The sequence below is a fragment of the Toxorhynchites rutilus genome, chromosome 2 (genome assembly GCF_029784135.1).
Source record: "Toxorhynchites rutilus septentrionalis strain SRP chromosome 2, ASM2978413v1, whole genome shotgun sequence".
Lineage (NCBI taxonomy): Eukaryota > Metazoa > Arthropoda > Insecta > Diptera > Culicidae > Toxorhynchites > Toxorhynchites rutilus.
The window spans coordinates 262,644,499-262,660,011 of NC_073745.1; the positions used below are offsets into that span (position 1 = coordinate 262,644,499).

At 36.1% G+C, this 15,513-nt stretch overlaps 1 protein-coding gene across 13 annotated transcripts in view; it reads left to right on the forward strand.

Moving 5' to 3' along the window:
• Window positions 1-15,513, forward strand: part of LOC129769500 (protein alan shepard) — a 264,807-nt gene that overhangs the window by 177,672 nt on the left and 71,622 nt on the right. For 12 of the 13 annotated variants that reach the window (XM_055771816.1, XM_055771807.1, XM_055771808.1 and 9 more), the window contains one exon: window positions 5,694-5,744. The exons of the other annotated variant lie outside the window; for it this stretch is intronic. In XM_055771816.1, the coding sequence (XP_055627791.1) occupies window positions 5,694-5,744 (51 nt within the window). The remainder of the gene's footprint in view (window positions 1-5,693; window positions 5,745-15,513) is intronic. 13 annotated transcript variants of the gene reach the window in all.

Here is a 15,513-nt window from a genome sequence, read left to right on the forward strand (position 1 = left end):
TTTCCTCTCTCCTCTTTCCTTTCCTCTCTCTTATTTTCACTTCAGATTGGACGCTTCAGAATGTAACCCACCAAAAATGTTGAATAACATCAAACTAATGGTAACACTAAGAGAATCTGGTTTCTGGGTAGTCTTTTTCGAGTCGAATAACGACAAGCTATGCTTTGTGTTAGGTGGTGTAGCCGTCCAGAATAATAATAAAACGCCAGTCCATCACTATAGAGAGATTTTATTCCGACTTTTTCCAGAACCGTCTATGGAGGCGAGAATGGGTCAAAAAAGGTAGTTTTCGAAATTTTTGTTGAATAACTATCGTAAATTTCTAATTCCGTAAATTTCAAATTCTTCTAATTTCGTAGATATGTTCTCTCATGATGAACTTACGGGTGTTTTCAAGGAATTGTTGAATCATATTAATTTTTCACTGAACTGCAATTAAATGAAAGTGACAATGGGTCAAAGTAGTGAATATTACTTTCTATTAAGAATTGTGTTTAGAAATCAATTTCTCATTAATTTCAAGATAATTTGACAACATGTAAGTGTCTTGAATGATTATTTAAGTTACGAAAATAGTGTCAATCCACCTAAAAGTGCGATAGAAATGTTTATACAGGGAAACTTCGATATAACGTACCCTCGATATAACGTACACCTTTTCAAAGTGTAAAGGTAAATTTTTTTTAATATTTTTTTCTGATAGAACAATGAATTATCTGTATTGTGATGCTAAAACAAGTTTTGTACCTTCAATCAATCTCGAAATACAGCTGGTTTTGTGATTCCAGATTCTAAATGAATCAAGCTTTAATCAACAGTACGAAGGGAAACATCATGAGAAAGGCTGGCTTCGTCTTCTGATTGAAGTTATTCATTAACTTGACTAAAACAGCAACACAATAATGTATTATAGACTACGTTTGTGAGTACTTTATTATGCTTCGATATAACGTACAATTCGATACAACGTACAATTTTTCAAAAATGTACGTTATATCGAAGTTTACCTGTATAGAGCAATTCCACCTCAAATCAGCCGAAAAACTTGGTACAAATGATGAAAACTACCAAAAATCACAATTTTCATTATCATATGACTAATTTTGATGATTTGTATGTAGCGCATGTAGAAACATTGAACTTTTACTCAAAAAATCCTAACTCAAAATCCAGATGTCCGATTAAAATATGGTGTTTGATAAAGTTGTTATAAAATAAATGATCCATTTAGGAAAATAACATTTTAATTTAACTGTTAATTAATATTACTCCAAATTGAATTTAATATTTAAAATATTTATATCTCAAAACCAGTGTTGAAAAAATTCATCTTCGCTAAGATCAAATGCACAGATTTGCGGGCTAGGTTGCATCGAAAACGTATATATTCAAAACGGAAATCAAAATGACAGATCCAGACAACCAGTGAAAATGAGCAAATCATATTTTGTTATGTTTTGAAGTTTATTCTTCCACCCAGTGTCATTTTCGTCTGGATTATTCAAGATGCCATAATTGAATTTCATTTTAGCCAAATGAATATCAGCTGTTGTTTACTTTTAACCTGATGCAGCCGTGTGTGGTTGGTTTTTATTTATGCCGTTGTTACCGTCTCGCCAAACAAAATGATGTGCGATTTTTTGCAAGGTTCGTTTCATCGAACTCTGGCGTTTTTGTTCTCTAAATGGTCCAGCCTGACAATTTTTTTTATTTTTGAATTTTGACTCAAAATTAATGCCAGAACGAATATCGTTTCGAATGTGCTGAATATCAATTTGTTGCTTTTGATATTCAAAGTATAAATAACAGCGAAGTTATGAACCCCACACAATGCCGCATTCATTCATTATAGCAAATTTGCTCATGCATCAGCGATATGAACAAAATGAACTCGTTTGTTATTGTCATCAATATAACGAGGGCAGTGTGTTTCAAGCTGAAAAAAAGTCGTTTACAATGAAATAAAATCATATTCGTTAATCGTGAATATTTGTTGATATTCCAAGACACTGCTCAAAACACAAAGATAAATAATTTTGATTTTCAAAAAACCAGTCGTAATTAAAACTCGTGGTACTCGGGACGTAAAACAGCAGTATCACGATGGTCCTCCTGCGAGATAGTGCGGTTGGTCGCAGGCCTTGCAAACCGCATCACAAAAAAACCAAGCAATGAATGATAGACAAAACATTGTGAATAAGCCATGTAGTAAAAACTTTAAGCCAAAATAAATAAATATTCATTTCCGTGTGCCGCTCTCATTAACTATCTCTCGTATCTAATTGAGAAACTCCTCAAAATTGTCCTCATTTATTTCAGGTAAACTTGGAACATGTGAGATGCTCTTTAGTAGCGGCTTCACAGTAATCTGATGAATGCCCCATTTCTTAAACATCGATATCAAGTTGCTCTTTTGATTATCTTTATGGCTTTTAATTAGCGGCATCAGCAATCCTGGAAAATGTGGCTTCTGCAAAGTCGTCGCTAAGGAAACGCACTTCTCCTTATACGTGCGAGAAATTTGCCTCCAATTCCTCTAAAAAAAGCCACATCTAGGGTCGGAGTAATGGGCGTTGAATTTGTATAATGCTGGGCATGTAATTTTTCTGGGGTGCTATTTACACATCAAACTTTGATGAATTATTAAATAATAACTATCTGTACTACAGTTAAGTATTATGCATTGGAAGTAGTAAAAATATGTCTCCTATTAAACGGCTCACAGCTTTCAAAAATATTCGCATTTTTTGTCAAGATATAACTAATAGTAACTTTTCTGTTTTTAACCCATTCTCACCCCCATCGACGGTACCTGAAACTATTTCCAGTTCCACCTAAAATTTCATGCATTTTGATTCAAAAAATAGCCAATTATAGGTAAAGTAATCTAAAAGGTAGTAAGGCTCGCTCGAAATGTAAATGCAGTGCTTGCATTGCAGGCACTGAGGAGAAAGGAACAACTTAAGCCCGTTTACAATTGATTCACCGGGCGAGAGGAGATGACATTTTCTTTTTGTACTACACAGTTTTGCTCCAGCAAGCGAGCAGTCAACAGCTTTTCTCAATGCTAATAGTTAACCTCGCAATTCTCAAGCTGTTCTTTCGAAGGTTACGAGAGGAATGGTTTCGATGATTTGTGTGTGGCGGCGAATCGTTTCTCGATATGCGCTCACGAGCTAAGTGGTTGAAGACGAACGATCCGGAGTTCGGTTCATGCTACAAAAAACTTTATGTTTCATCCGTTCGTGGACTCGCGGAAAGCTGTCGGCTAATGTTCGTAGTAGCCGTGGGTAATTCACTGCGTAACATTAAATTTTTTAAATATTTGAAGTGATAAAAAAGTGAAAAAAAATAAATAAATTCGCAGTTGTACGTTAACAATCATGTCATGTCTTGGACAGCCCGCGCTTTTTTTCACCAGCTACGGTCGTGGAAAATAAAATAAAATTTCTTTTCATTATTTCATTGTCACATCTCAAAGGTGTTTTAATATGGTACCGGAAAACGCGCATACAGTAATGCAGATTCTCAATCTCAATCACTCCTTGTCGGAATTGAAAACGAAAATACGTATAACTCATCATCACAAGAGAAACAAGAGAGATGGTCAGTTTTAGGTTTTTTTTATCTCGTTGTGTTCGTCTCCACCCAAATTAGAATGATTGTAGAATATTGAAGAATGATAGGAAAATTTAAAAAACGATTACGCATATGTTCTGCAATAAAAAGTTTCTCCGATTGTAATGCATTTCTTCGATTGGAATTTGGTTGACGACATTGATCTTCGTGCTCCATTATTGTGAAATAAATGATGAACTCAAATTATAAATTATTAATGAAAAAACTTTTCCATATCGAATATATATTTTATGTATCATACTGTAATGCACATTTTCTGCGAGCAGGAAGAAAATGATCTTGAAACCCTCAAGCGATTTTCGGTGATTGGATGGAAAATGTGTTTTAACTCATTTTCATCCATGGAAATGACCAAATGGGTCAAACAGTAGTCCTTATTTTAGTCTTCGGAAGCGGAAGATTTGTCGGTGAATTCTTCCTTAACTACAGACTGACGTATATATTTAAAAAATGGACTCATTTCGGATGGCGAAGAAAAAAAAACTACAAAAGATAATACAATGGACCAATTTTTTCTGGGATGCTACATGTATTGAGTCTTCTGAAAAAAAAATCGACGCCCTGCCAAGCAGCCGGTAGTTGGTAGTTGGTAATTGGTCGGAACCTTACACATGGTCGATGAAAAGATAAATGTCAGCTCTGAAGAACATCTTTCAATTGAATTATCGCAAAAGATAATTGCAATATTTTATCTAAATTCATACATTATCAATATATAATGCAAAATGGAATTTAAGAAAATATATCAGTTTGATTTATTATTTATCTTCCCAACCAACATAACCCAAGAATACTGAAACAATTAGGCCTGAAAGTTATATTCCATTTTGTAATTATCAATAAATTATTCAATTTGTCGATTGTTTTTGTTTTGTACATTCGTACAGGTGACAAATCATTTTCCCCTAAACTAATCGTGAATAGTAATAAATTTCTGATGTTAGATATTTTTAATTAATACGGTATAGTGGATGAATAGTATTCACTCATATTGAATACAACACGTTAAACATTTTCATTTCCAGTGTATGTACATCGCCCGGGAACTGATGAAACAGCTTTGCGACATGCATCGTCAACAAGTTTCCACCGGGTACGATACTCGTCAAGGAATCGATATACGATACAACGGCTACCCAGTTAGTCATCGAACAAACCGACTCGACAGCATGTCGTTTCAGCCCCAGTGGATTCGCTGGCTCGCTAACCCTTCCCACGTATCCCTTCCAGGCAGCATCCTGTGCCCCCCGCCGCCCATAAAATGAATCACTAGCAAAGGGCTAGTAATAGTAATCGATACTGCCGAGTCTCCCCCCTCGGCGCTAACAAGTCCGTAGTATATATTTTATATATATGTACGCCTCGCTCGCCATTAGCAGAAACATGATGCTATCGTCACACGCTCTCGTCCCACATCACATGATGATACACCCCTCTACGACTTCTATTCCCATGGTGGGAATAAAAGTCATCTTGATTGACATTCGATATCGATATTGCTACTTACTCTACCAATTGTAAAGTGACGCCCGGACCGAGCGGCCATTACCCCAACATATGACATTTTTGTACGGGCGGAATAGCTTCGCAGTAGTGCCCCATGCAGTCGCACTATTATAGATTATTTCTAATAATAGTTGAAATTTATTAGCGCACTAAGATAGTAACAGACTCCCACGCAAACGTGATTGTCACCGAATACACTCCTGTGCTTGTCAATCCGTCCAACAAAAGGTCCCAGTAATACTTGTCCGAACATATGGACCACTATCGCTTCTTCCCACGTTTTCGTCCCATCGTTCTTGTTGTAAAATTTTGATAAATTGTTGTGTACAAGCACTGGTTGTTCTCTGTTCTGAAAAAAAGGTGTAACATATAGAGCGAGTATATATTCAGTTCCAACACTGCGCCTCTTCTGGGGCTCATAAACTCTTTCGCCTTGAAGGTGCAGAAATTCAGCAGACGCAATATTCCAATGAATCGTTACCTCAGGAGTCATTGATTTCTCATACGACTTGAACAAATTACTGATTATTATTATTCTTTTTTTGCAGGTAAGCTTATTGGCACCGTCGGAAACCACCCTCTATAACACGAAGCATCAGGTATTTAAAAACAAATGTTAACACTTCTAATTATTGGTTTATAGATTAGGTGTTAGTTTCACTTGTTTTTTTTTTGTTCTGTTGGATTGATATTTTTGTGTTTACATGTTTTCTGAAACTTTCGCAATCTGGGTATTTGTGTAACAGTTGCTTTCTCTGATAGATGATGATGATGATGATGGTCCCGCCTCCTTCCCCTACAGAGGTTTGAGCAAGACGAGTTATCTAAAAGATAATTTATTTATTTTTTCTCAACATTGAAATCAGTTTAGCAAACACAAAAAAAAAACGCACTGATTTTATTCACAGATATAAGTTCAAAAAAATTGCAATTTCCAAAGACAAGCCAATACTCAGTCATGTCCGCCACAGAGCCGATACGGTCCCGACGAGGCCCTTGCAGCCAAAGGGTCCACCAGAGCACAAGTCCAACCGCCAGCCTTGCTTTGGATTGACAATGAATATCCTCATTCAGAGAAATCGAGAAAATTTCCTTTACGAAAATTTCCTAGACCGGCACTTAAAAATCTTTCAATTTAATATCCTTTATATCTGTGGTACGCGCGCGACGCTCAAACTTTTGTAGACTACTTTTATTTTTTTTTTTCAACTAATACAACTATAAAAACAACAAAATAAAAATAAAAATAGTCCATCATCACCAGTCCATCATGACAGACATAATAGAGATCAATACTAATTAAAAAAAAAGATAATTTAAAAAAATTTTAGATAGTCTACATAATATAATCCGTTCAAAAAACTTCGTCAGGTTACTCAAAAACATTGAAAAACAAACTACCAAAAATTGTCCACATTAATTATCCGTTCGTATAAAACTTCGTCAATAAAAATCTTCGTCATAAAATTAAAAAAAAATCGTTTGACTGTTAATAAAACACAGTTTTCACGTGTGAAATACAGTGCCTCTTAAATTCTGTAAGTGTTGTTGCGCATTTAATATGTCTTGGCATCGAATTGAAAACATTTATTCCTTTGAAGTACAACGAATTTTGTGAAGCACATGACAAGAAATTAGGTGTTCTTAATTCATTCGCGTTTCTAGTGTTATATCTATGGAAATCACTTCCTCTTTCAACTCGATCACACAAATATCGAGGCAGCAAACCGTGAACTACTTTAAAAATGAACACCATAGTTAAATAAACAATTCTTTGCTTCACGGATAACCATTTTAGAGCGTCCAGCATCAAAGATGAGGAAGTGAATCTATTACATTTTAGAATCAACCGCATTATTTTATTCTGCAAACGCTGTAATCTCGATATTTGTGTATCATTGGCTAAAAATAATATGGAAGAACAAAAGTCTAAATGAGGAGAGATGATTGATTTGTATAGCTGTATTTTACTGCACATAGTTAAATCGTTTTTCAATCGGCATAAGATTCCATACTTCTTGGCAATTTTCCTGATGACATTGTCAATGTGAGTATTGAACTTGAGTTTGTCATCAATAATCCCGCCAAGATATTTAATGAATGAATGTAGCGCACAGTGGTACGAAAGTGAGGAAAGTCGGGAAAAAGTCCTCTTCTAAAAGTAGTGATACTATCCAGCTATCACTGGAAACTGATTTGATGGTACCTTATCATCATAAAAATACATCGTGAATTCAAAATTACGAATATCTCCATACCAGATTCGTTATACAAAAAGTTAACTTGAAATGTTGAAAAAAAGCTTCATTTTCAACAATATTTTCCTAAATGTTATGATACGCATTCAAAAGCGATGAAAATGCAAACAAAACATTATTTGAATTGATATACTTTACCACTCTTATAGCTTGATTACAAATTTAAAGTTAAATACATTGAGATAGGGAAAGGTAAAAGGCACCATGCTAATTATCTATTAAAATACTATCCCCGCCGATTCCCGGGCTCTAACAACGTTCAAGATGTTCTTTCGTGTTTATAGTAAAAGAGACTGAAAAAATTGTGGGCGATTTCCGCCTAACGATGTAAAACGAAGTAAAAAATAATATGACGCTCAACCGCACCGGCCATTTTTATTACATCCTGCTGCACCGTTTAAGTAAAAGCATCGTGCGCATCAAACAGCTGTATTATTTGTTTTGTTTTACGTTTAGTACAAGACGTGGTGTTTGAAATTAGTACACCGGAAGCAATTATTTCCCTCGTTTTTTTGTCTACAAACAGAGCAACTATGCCGAAGAATCCTAAGGAATGTCCTTAATCGGTATTGAAGATTTTGAAGTAATCTTTTATTGGTTTTTATATTCATTTTAGCAGTAAATAAAAATTAACTAAACATTAAATATTCCGTATATTCCATTTTGTTTTTATTTTGGTTGGCTTTACCGTTTAAAAATATTTGGGCAGCTCCGCAAATTGATCCACGTTTTTTCAGAAAAATGTGAGTATCTCAGATATTTTTGTTAAATTCTTACTCAATTATTTTGAAACTCAGTACTGGTGCTAAGGCCACAGAAAGTTATGGAAAGTTTTGTTTCAAAAAATCCTTAACTCGTAATTTGGAAAACTTGTAGTGAAAAATTTCAAAACGTAGCTTTGGGGTGAAATTGATCAATCTATATTTTCTCATGATTTTTTAGTGTGATCTGCACAAGAATGTAGAGAAAAACATTCATTTATTCACCTATGGTCATTTGCATGATAATTCTAGGGTTTCAGGATACAAAAACCTGATTTAACCAAAAACCCTTGAAATTGTCACCTATGAGCTAGTTTTAACAAACCAAGAAGTTCGATATGTCGCATGATAGGATTCGGTTCTGTTCACTCGCGATGCTTTTTGTAAAATAGTTTTTTCTCACTTGACCTTCAGATGATTATTGAACATGTCAGATATAAAAGTTTAAAATTTAATTTCTCTGGAAAATTAGGTTTATTTTCAGTAATACGTTTTATAAATTCATCTCGGTGAAGATTCTCGAGGATTAAAAAAAAGTCAAAGGAGGGTTGTGTCCGAGACACGACCGCATAGTTGACGTAGGATTCCGTTAGGCTTTCTGTTGATTTTGGATGTTTGAATTATTACATCGTTAAACTCTTTGACTATGATTTGGGCCATTTTTTTGGTTGTTGGGTATTGTTTGTTCACTCCACCAGAGTTTACCGAGTGATGATGACAGAAGGATGGTAAGCAGTCGTTGGATGGTGCGTATCAGATAAAAGACACAGAAGAGGAACGAGATATGATAAAAACCGCCCTCTGTGATTTTGGACGAGACGCCTCCTGTGTTATGTATGGATGAAATGAAGAAAAAAAAACTCACCAATGTGAAAATTAACACAACAAAACAGACAGCTTAAACCAAACGACCCGTTCTCGAGCGGGAACATACCTTGGTTTTTATTTATGAAAATTGAAATAAATCGTTTCATATATCAATCATTTTTAACTGCTACCATGTACAATTTTACACTTACACTTGTGCTAAATTTTTCACAATACACGGTCGGTCATTGATATGAAATTTCACGAAGCAACCCACATTTAATTTCCAAATTTTAATTTTATTTGCTAGAATTAATCGTATCACACACCGTACTTGCAATATAAAACTACCCCCGACTTGCATATATTTGCAATGTCGATTTCCCTCGGGCACCTTGGTTTAGATGTCTCTGTTAGGGAATACATTTCGGCAGGAACGAAAACTCCTCCTACTTTCATGTATTTGCAATGCCGATTTCCCCCAGGCAGCTTGGTTTTGATGTTTCTGTTAGGGACCTGCCGCATGTGTCGTCAATTTCGACCAATCAGAAGTGGGTGTTTCCGTTGTTACGGGGTGCCGAAATCGATTGACGCAAAAATTTCATCAATCCATCATGAAATGACTGAGCATTAAGCGTTTGAAATTGGACAATTTTCACGATGTGCTCGATTTTTGATTTTCAATTTGTACCTCAATATGTTCTCGAAAGACGTAATCCTACGTCAAAAATGCTTTTCAAAAAGCCTTTTCCCTACTCGATCGAAGATAGTTTTTCTATACACGAAAGTTTCGACCTACAATTTTTGAAAATAAAGTTCACGCTAAAACGTCCATAGAACAAATTACTCTTGAGAAGAAAGTTGAAGAGTAATGTCCGAGACATGACCGCACAGTTAACATAAACAACCATGAACTTGACGGCCATGTAGCTACTGTCTTCAACCTAACCGTGGCGAGCTATTTTATATTCTCTCGCTCGAGTAGGGAAGCCAACGCAGCTTGCTTGTAGTGGCAGTCCTTCCTTTCTTTTTTATATTGAATAGGCTTTAAACATAAAAATTCTTTCGTCTCTAGCCTATAAAGGCCCTTTTGAAAAACTAAATTTAACTCTATCTTAGCATTGAAAAAAAGAATTTTGAAAAGCTGATACTAAGAATCGTAAATGTTTCGTCAGTTAGATTGATTGATTTAGGCCCCCTTAGAGAGGGGGGTGGAGTGTCTAACCACCATAGAAACATTCATTGCACCCTGAAACCTCCATATGCCTAATTTGGTTTCATTTGCTTGATCAATTCTCGAGTAATGCAGAAATTTGTATTTCATTTGTATGGCGGCCCCCCCCCCCCTTAGAGAGGGGGAAGGAGTGTCTAACAACCTTAGAAACATTTATTGTACCCTAAAAATTTGGTTTCATTTGCTTGATTAATTCTCGAGTAATGCAGAAATTTATGTTTAATTTGTATGGCAGCCCCCCCTCAGAGAGGGGGGAGGGGTCTCAAACTATCACGAAAACCTTCCCCGGCCCCAAAAACCCCTACATACCAATTTTCATGTCGATCGGTTCAGTAGTTTTCGAGTCCATAAGGATCAGACAGACAGACAGACAGAAATCCATTTTTATATATATATATAGATTTCAAAGCCTATTTCAGACTGTGTTAAAAAGAGGATATTTCAAAAGTGAGGGCTGTGTTTATTGCTATAATTACCACCAACACAATCGATTTCGTTTTTTTTTTGTGTTTCCGTTCTGCGTTCTGAATTACTTTACAAGGAACGATATTTTTGAGAGAGCTAGAGATGTAATTTTGCTAATAGGTATAGTTTTCTGTACCTTCTTGAATATTCGATAAGTTATTTGAATTGATAGCCCTTGTTGTATTCCTACGTCTCTTCGGTTATGTTCACGACATTCCCCGCCCGTCTGTTTTCTGTTATAGAGGTTTAAACTAGAAAGTTTGTTCGCCTTTAGACTTTAAAAATGAGATTCAATCAATGAGATTGAACCTATGATCGTTTACTTGGAAAGCGAATATGCATAGTCAGTGAAAAAGTCATTACCTGGTTCGATTTTGTAGTCCATGCTAGGAGAACAACTAGCGGTCTAGACAAATGTGAGTGAATCATATTCTCTCGCTCTAGAATACGAGCTCCGCAGCTTACTTGTATCGTCAATGACGAATCCGTCACGTTGTTTGATGTTGTGTTCCGTGTAAGGGAACGCCTTGCGTATGGAAAATTAGAAGCCCTCATTTCAACGCTTTTCTAACAAGCTGATCGTGAAAAAAATATATATTTTTCTACTTTGCATTAAATTTTTTAAGAGTGTCCAAATCGATTTATGTGTGATTCGCCAATAAATGACCTTGAAAAAGGCGATCAAAATTGTGCGATTATCGTGACGTGACCGATATTTAGATTTTGCCCTCTATAAGGGGAGGCTGCCTTACAAATGAAACACAAATTTCTGCATTACTCGAGAATTAATCAAGCAAATGAAACCAAATTTGGCATGTGAAGGTTTTAGGGTGCAATAAATGTTTCTGTGATGGTTAGACTCTCCACCCCCCCTCTCTAAAGGGTGGCCGCCATATAAATGAAACACAAATTTCTGCATTACTCGAGAATTAATCGAGCAAATGAAACCAAATTTGGCATGTGGAGGTTTTAGGGTGCAATAAATGTTTTTACGGTGGTTAGATACTCCTCCCTTTTCTTTAAGGGGGGGCTGCCATACAAATGAAACACAAATTTCTGCATAACTCGAAAACTAATCAAGCGCAATTTGGGATGTGAGGGTTTTTGGTATGAGAAATGTTTCTATAATGGTATGACACACCCCCCCCCATAAAAATATTACACATATTTCAACCAAAAATATTTCAACCAAACATGACAATTAAAAATTTTCGGAAAACTCTGAAGGAAATAGGGAAAATTCAGAAAATAAATTCCCATATGTTTTACAATTACATAGTGACAAGTGCTGTAGGTTCATTTGATGTTTGCGCTAGCGAAATTGATCTTTGTTCGAAAATGGAAATGGATTTTAATGTGACGAAACGCACTCCAATATCTTCTTCTATCTATACCAAAAAAAGGATCGCCGGATGTGTTGATAAAAGCAGTACTCGAGGATGGAACTGTCGGATTTAGGGCTGTCTTTATTGTATCATATTTTCTGTATAAAACATTTATTCCATGTAACGGAGAAACATGTTATTTACAAGTGGTTGAAAAATCTTGAACGAGAATTGTGTCTGAAAATAATCTGAGATTATAGTGATGAGTTTTGTTAGAAATACTGAGAATTTCATAGTAAAAAGTAAATTCAACGGGGACGAATAGAAGATTAGACCCATGAACTTGCTCATAGTAAGAAAACGTGAATGTATGAAGGTACTGATTACAAAAAACAAATTGTGGGCGGGACGAAGTTTGCCGGTCAGCTAGTTTGAATTAAATCAATTCGGAAGAACTTTAGATATTCCCGTACGCCAGCTTGAAAAATGTAGGTTCGAAAAAAATGCGTTTAAAATGAGGAGTGAGTGTCGCACCAAATTATAAATATATAAATAATTCGAAAAATAATGAGAATTGCGAAAAATCATTTCAATGACATTCTTGAATATCTAAACTACAGAAAGTATGATGATAAAATCCTTGTTTTCCAATTTCTAGACTTGAATACCCCAATAAAATATGTGACAATACAATAATAATTTTTAATGTAAAGCCACTATGAGGCAACAGAGTCCGAAACGAAAAAATATCATAGCTCTGTCATTCTTAAAATTCGAACATTTGCGTAGAAGAATTTTTTATTCATCAAATATGATCGTCTATCACCTCCTGCGAGATTCCGGTTAATTTTTTTTTTCATGCGAGTATTTTTTCTGACTTCAAGGAGATGAATCAAAAGTTAAATTTTTCTTTTATTAAAATGCATGCACAAAAAACGAATAGAAATGTTTTTTTGACATGATTATATACAGGATTCGATTATGTGGAAAGAAATCCGAGACTGTATATAATCGATTCCGCCCTGTATTTAGAAAACATATATCTCAAAATCGGAAACACATACCTTGCTGAGTTTATATGTGTTATGAAAAAAGCCTCAACTTTTGCAAAATCTAATAAAACGCTAGAGTTTTTTTCTCTGACTAATTTTTTAATTGTTTCGCCTGCTGAATTTTCAATTGTTGAGGTGCAGTCCAGTTCTCAAAATCATAAAAAAAGTTCTTTTTTTTGGTTTAGTTTGATATTATAATATAATATTTTTTTTTAATTTTATGTCTCTGACAATTCATCCTTCCTTCTGTCTGGCAATTTAATGACACTTCTATATTGTCAGTTTTCAGTTTTCCGAATGGTTTGTGGAAATGATGGAGTGGCTAATTTCATCACGAACTCTGTAACATTGATTTTATGGATAACATCAGAAGATTCTATATTGTGTTTTTTTGCTTGCAGCCCTACTGGTGTTTTGTATTGAGAAGAAAAAAAATGCTGTCATGTTTCTATTAAGTTTAACCTTACCCTTGATTTCATGGAGCACGTGAACGATGGCACCTGCGAAAAAAACAACTTCAGCGCTGGGTTCACCCCTAACGACCCAATATTTCACGTTTCAGCGACTTCTAAACCAGTGGATGCTCCCTCACATTGCGTTCGCTCGATACAATTATAATTTCCAATTAGTTTTATTACCATTCCGGAAAAAGGGGTTCCAATAACCAACCCGGTTCGGTTCTCTTTGAAGATCGATCACTTTCTAATTTCCGTCTCCCTCTCCCCTTGGACGGGGATGCAGAATGCATCCTCTGTACTCTGTTACGGTAATTGGGGCCGAAAAAAGGGTCGAGTAAAGGTGCAATCGAATAATTAAGTCGATTCCAGTGAATAATCAGGGTCCACCATGCTAATTTTGAGCTATTTATGATCGGTTGCTTTGCTGCGACCTACTAGTGAACACTTTCGAAGATAATTGCACAAATTCTTGCTACCGAGCCGTACTTCCTCCTTTTGCAATAATATCACTTTTCAGAGTACGTATGGAAGCCGTCTAACCTTCGGCGAAAGCTTATTAGAAAAGATGGAGAATTTCGACCGAAAATTTGCCCTATACTCACACCGAACCCGAACCCTTATCAATGCCAACAGCAGGACCCACATCTTGTCATTAATTCCATTCCTCTCCCCCGATCCCCTATACCCGGCAGTGTAGTGACTCTCATAGAAGCATCTCCGAGCATCATTGTTACATATCTTTTGTGGCCTTGCATCCTGTTTCCTAGAACCAATCTCGGTACGCGGGTACGTACAATTGATATCAGTAGAATTGTTGCTTCAAACAAACGCTGTAAAGCTACCCACCCCATCCTTTCCCCGAGGAGTTAGTCATATCAAATCGCGACATGTAGAGGTACACGTGATGCGGTTGTTATGACTCACTCAAATTCTAACGGTGTTGAGCCGAGCCGATTATTTTGAATAGTACCCCCTTCCTATCACTCACTCCTGCCTCTCTCTCTGTGTACCTTCGTACCCTGACCGGCTTGGTACCGTCTCGGGGTGTCGGCATGCTTCTTGCCGATAAAGAAGCCTCGCACTATCAGACAGCGCAAAGCGCTAAATGGAAAAACCACTTTAGATTTCAATACTTGCTCCATCCGGATGTACACAAATTTTGTCCCTGCTAGGCGGCACTCGGAAAACATTGACAATTTGGCATTTGAATCGTGTAGTAGTTCCACTTGTGCACCACAAGTTCTTCAGTGTGTACGTGCGTGTTGATTAGGATAAAATAAAAGGAACATAGGTACGGACACAACCGTCTATACATAGTATGTAGATGTGCTTTTGACAGTGTGTACGAGTGCGAGAGAGATGGAGAGAGAGATGTCTATAAAGTGATCGGGGGATTTTTATTCAATAATCAGGTTTGTGATTTGCATGAGATTCTGCATCATCAGGGAGATTCTCGGAATCAGACCGAAAGCCGTTCATAATGAGTGCTACACCAACAAAGCTAATTTCAGTTGACATCCGCAATCAGTGTTATTAGGAGCCATGATTGGATCCGTTTTGGATGTGATTCATGCACGCTGGAGATTTTAATAACATTTGCGTTTTTATCTGATTGGTTTCGATGCGATGCATCAAATCAATGTTAATCCTCATCGTCATTCAGGCATCTAGGAATTACCAGAGGGATCCTATATGAATCACTCAACTTTTTCACTATACAGCCATTCCATGCCAAACAGATACAGTTGTTCTCAGATTTTCGTGAAAAGTGGTAGTTTTGTTCCTTATCGCAAAATATTAGATCGTTTTCTTTTTATTTTTTTCATAAGAGATTTTGTCCGAAAAATCAACTTCTTCCAATTTTTTTCTCCAAAAATGGCTTTTTGAAATAATTCATAACTTTTGAACTACTGGACCGGTTCAGTTGGTCGACATACTAAATTGAAGCCAGTGAGCTAGTCTTCCTTTGAAAAAATATCACACTTTAAAAAAATGGATTTTGTTTTCG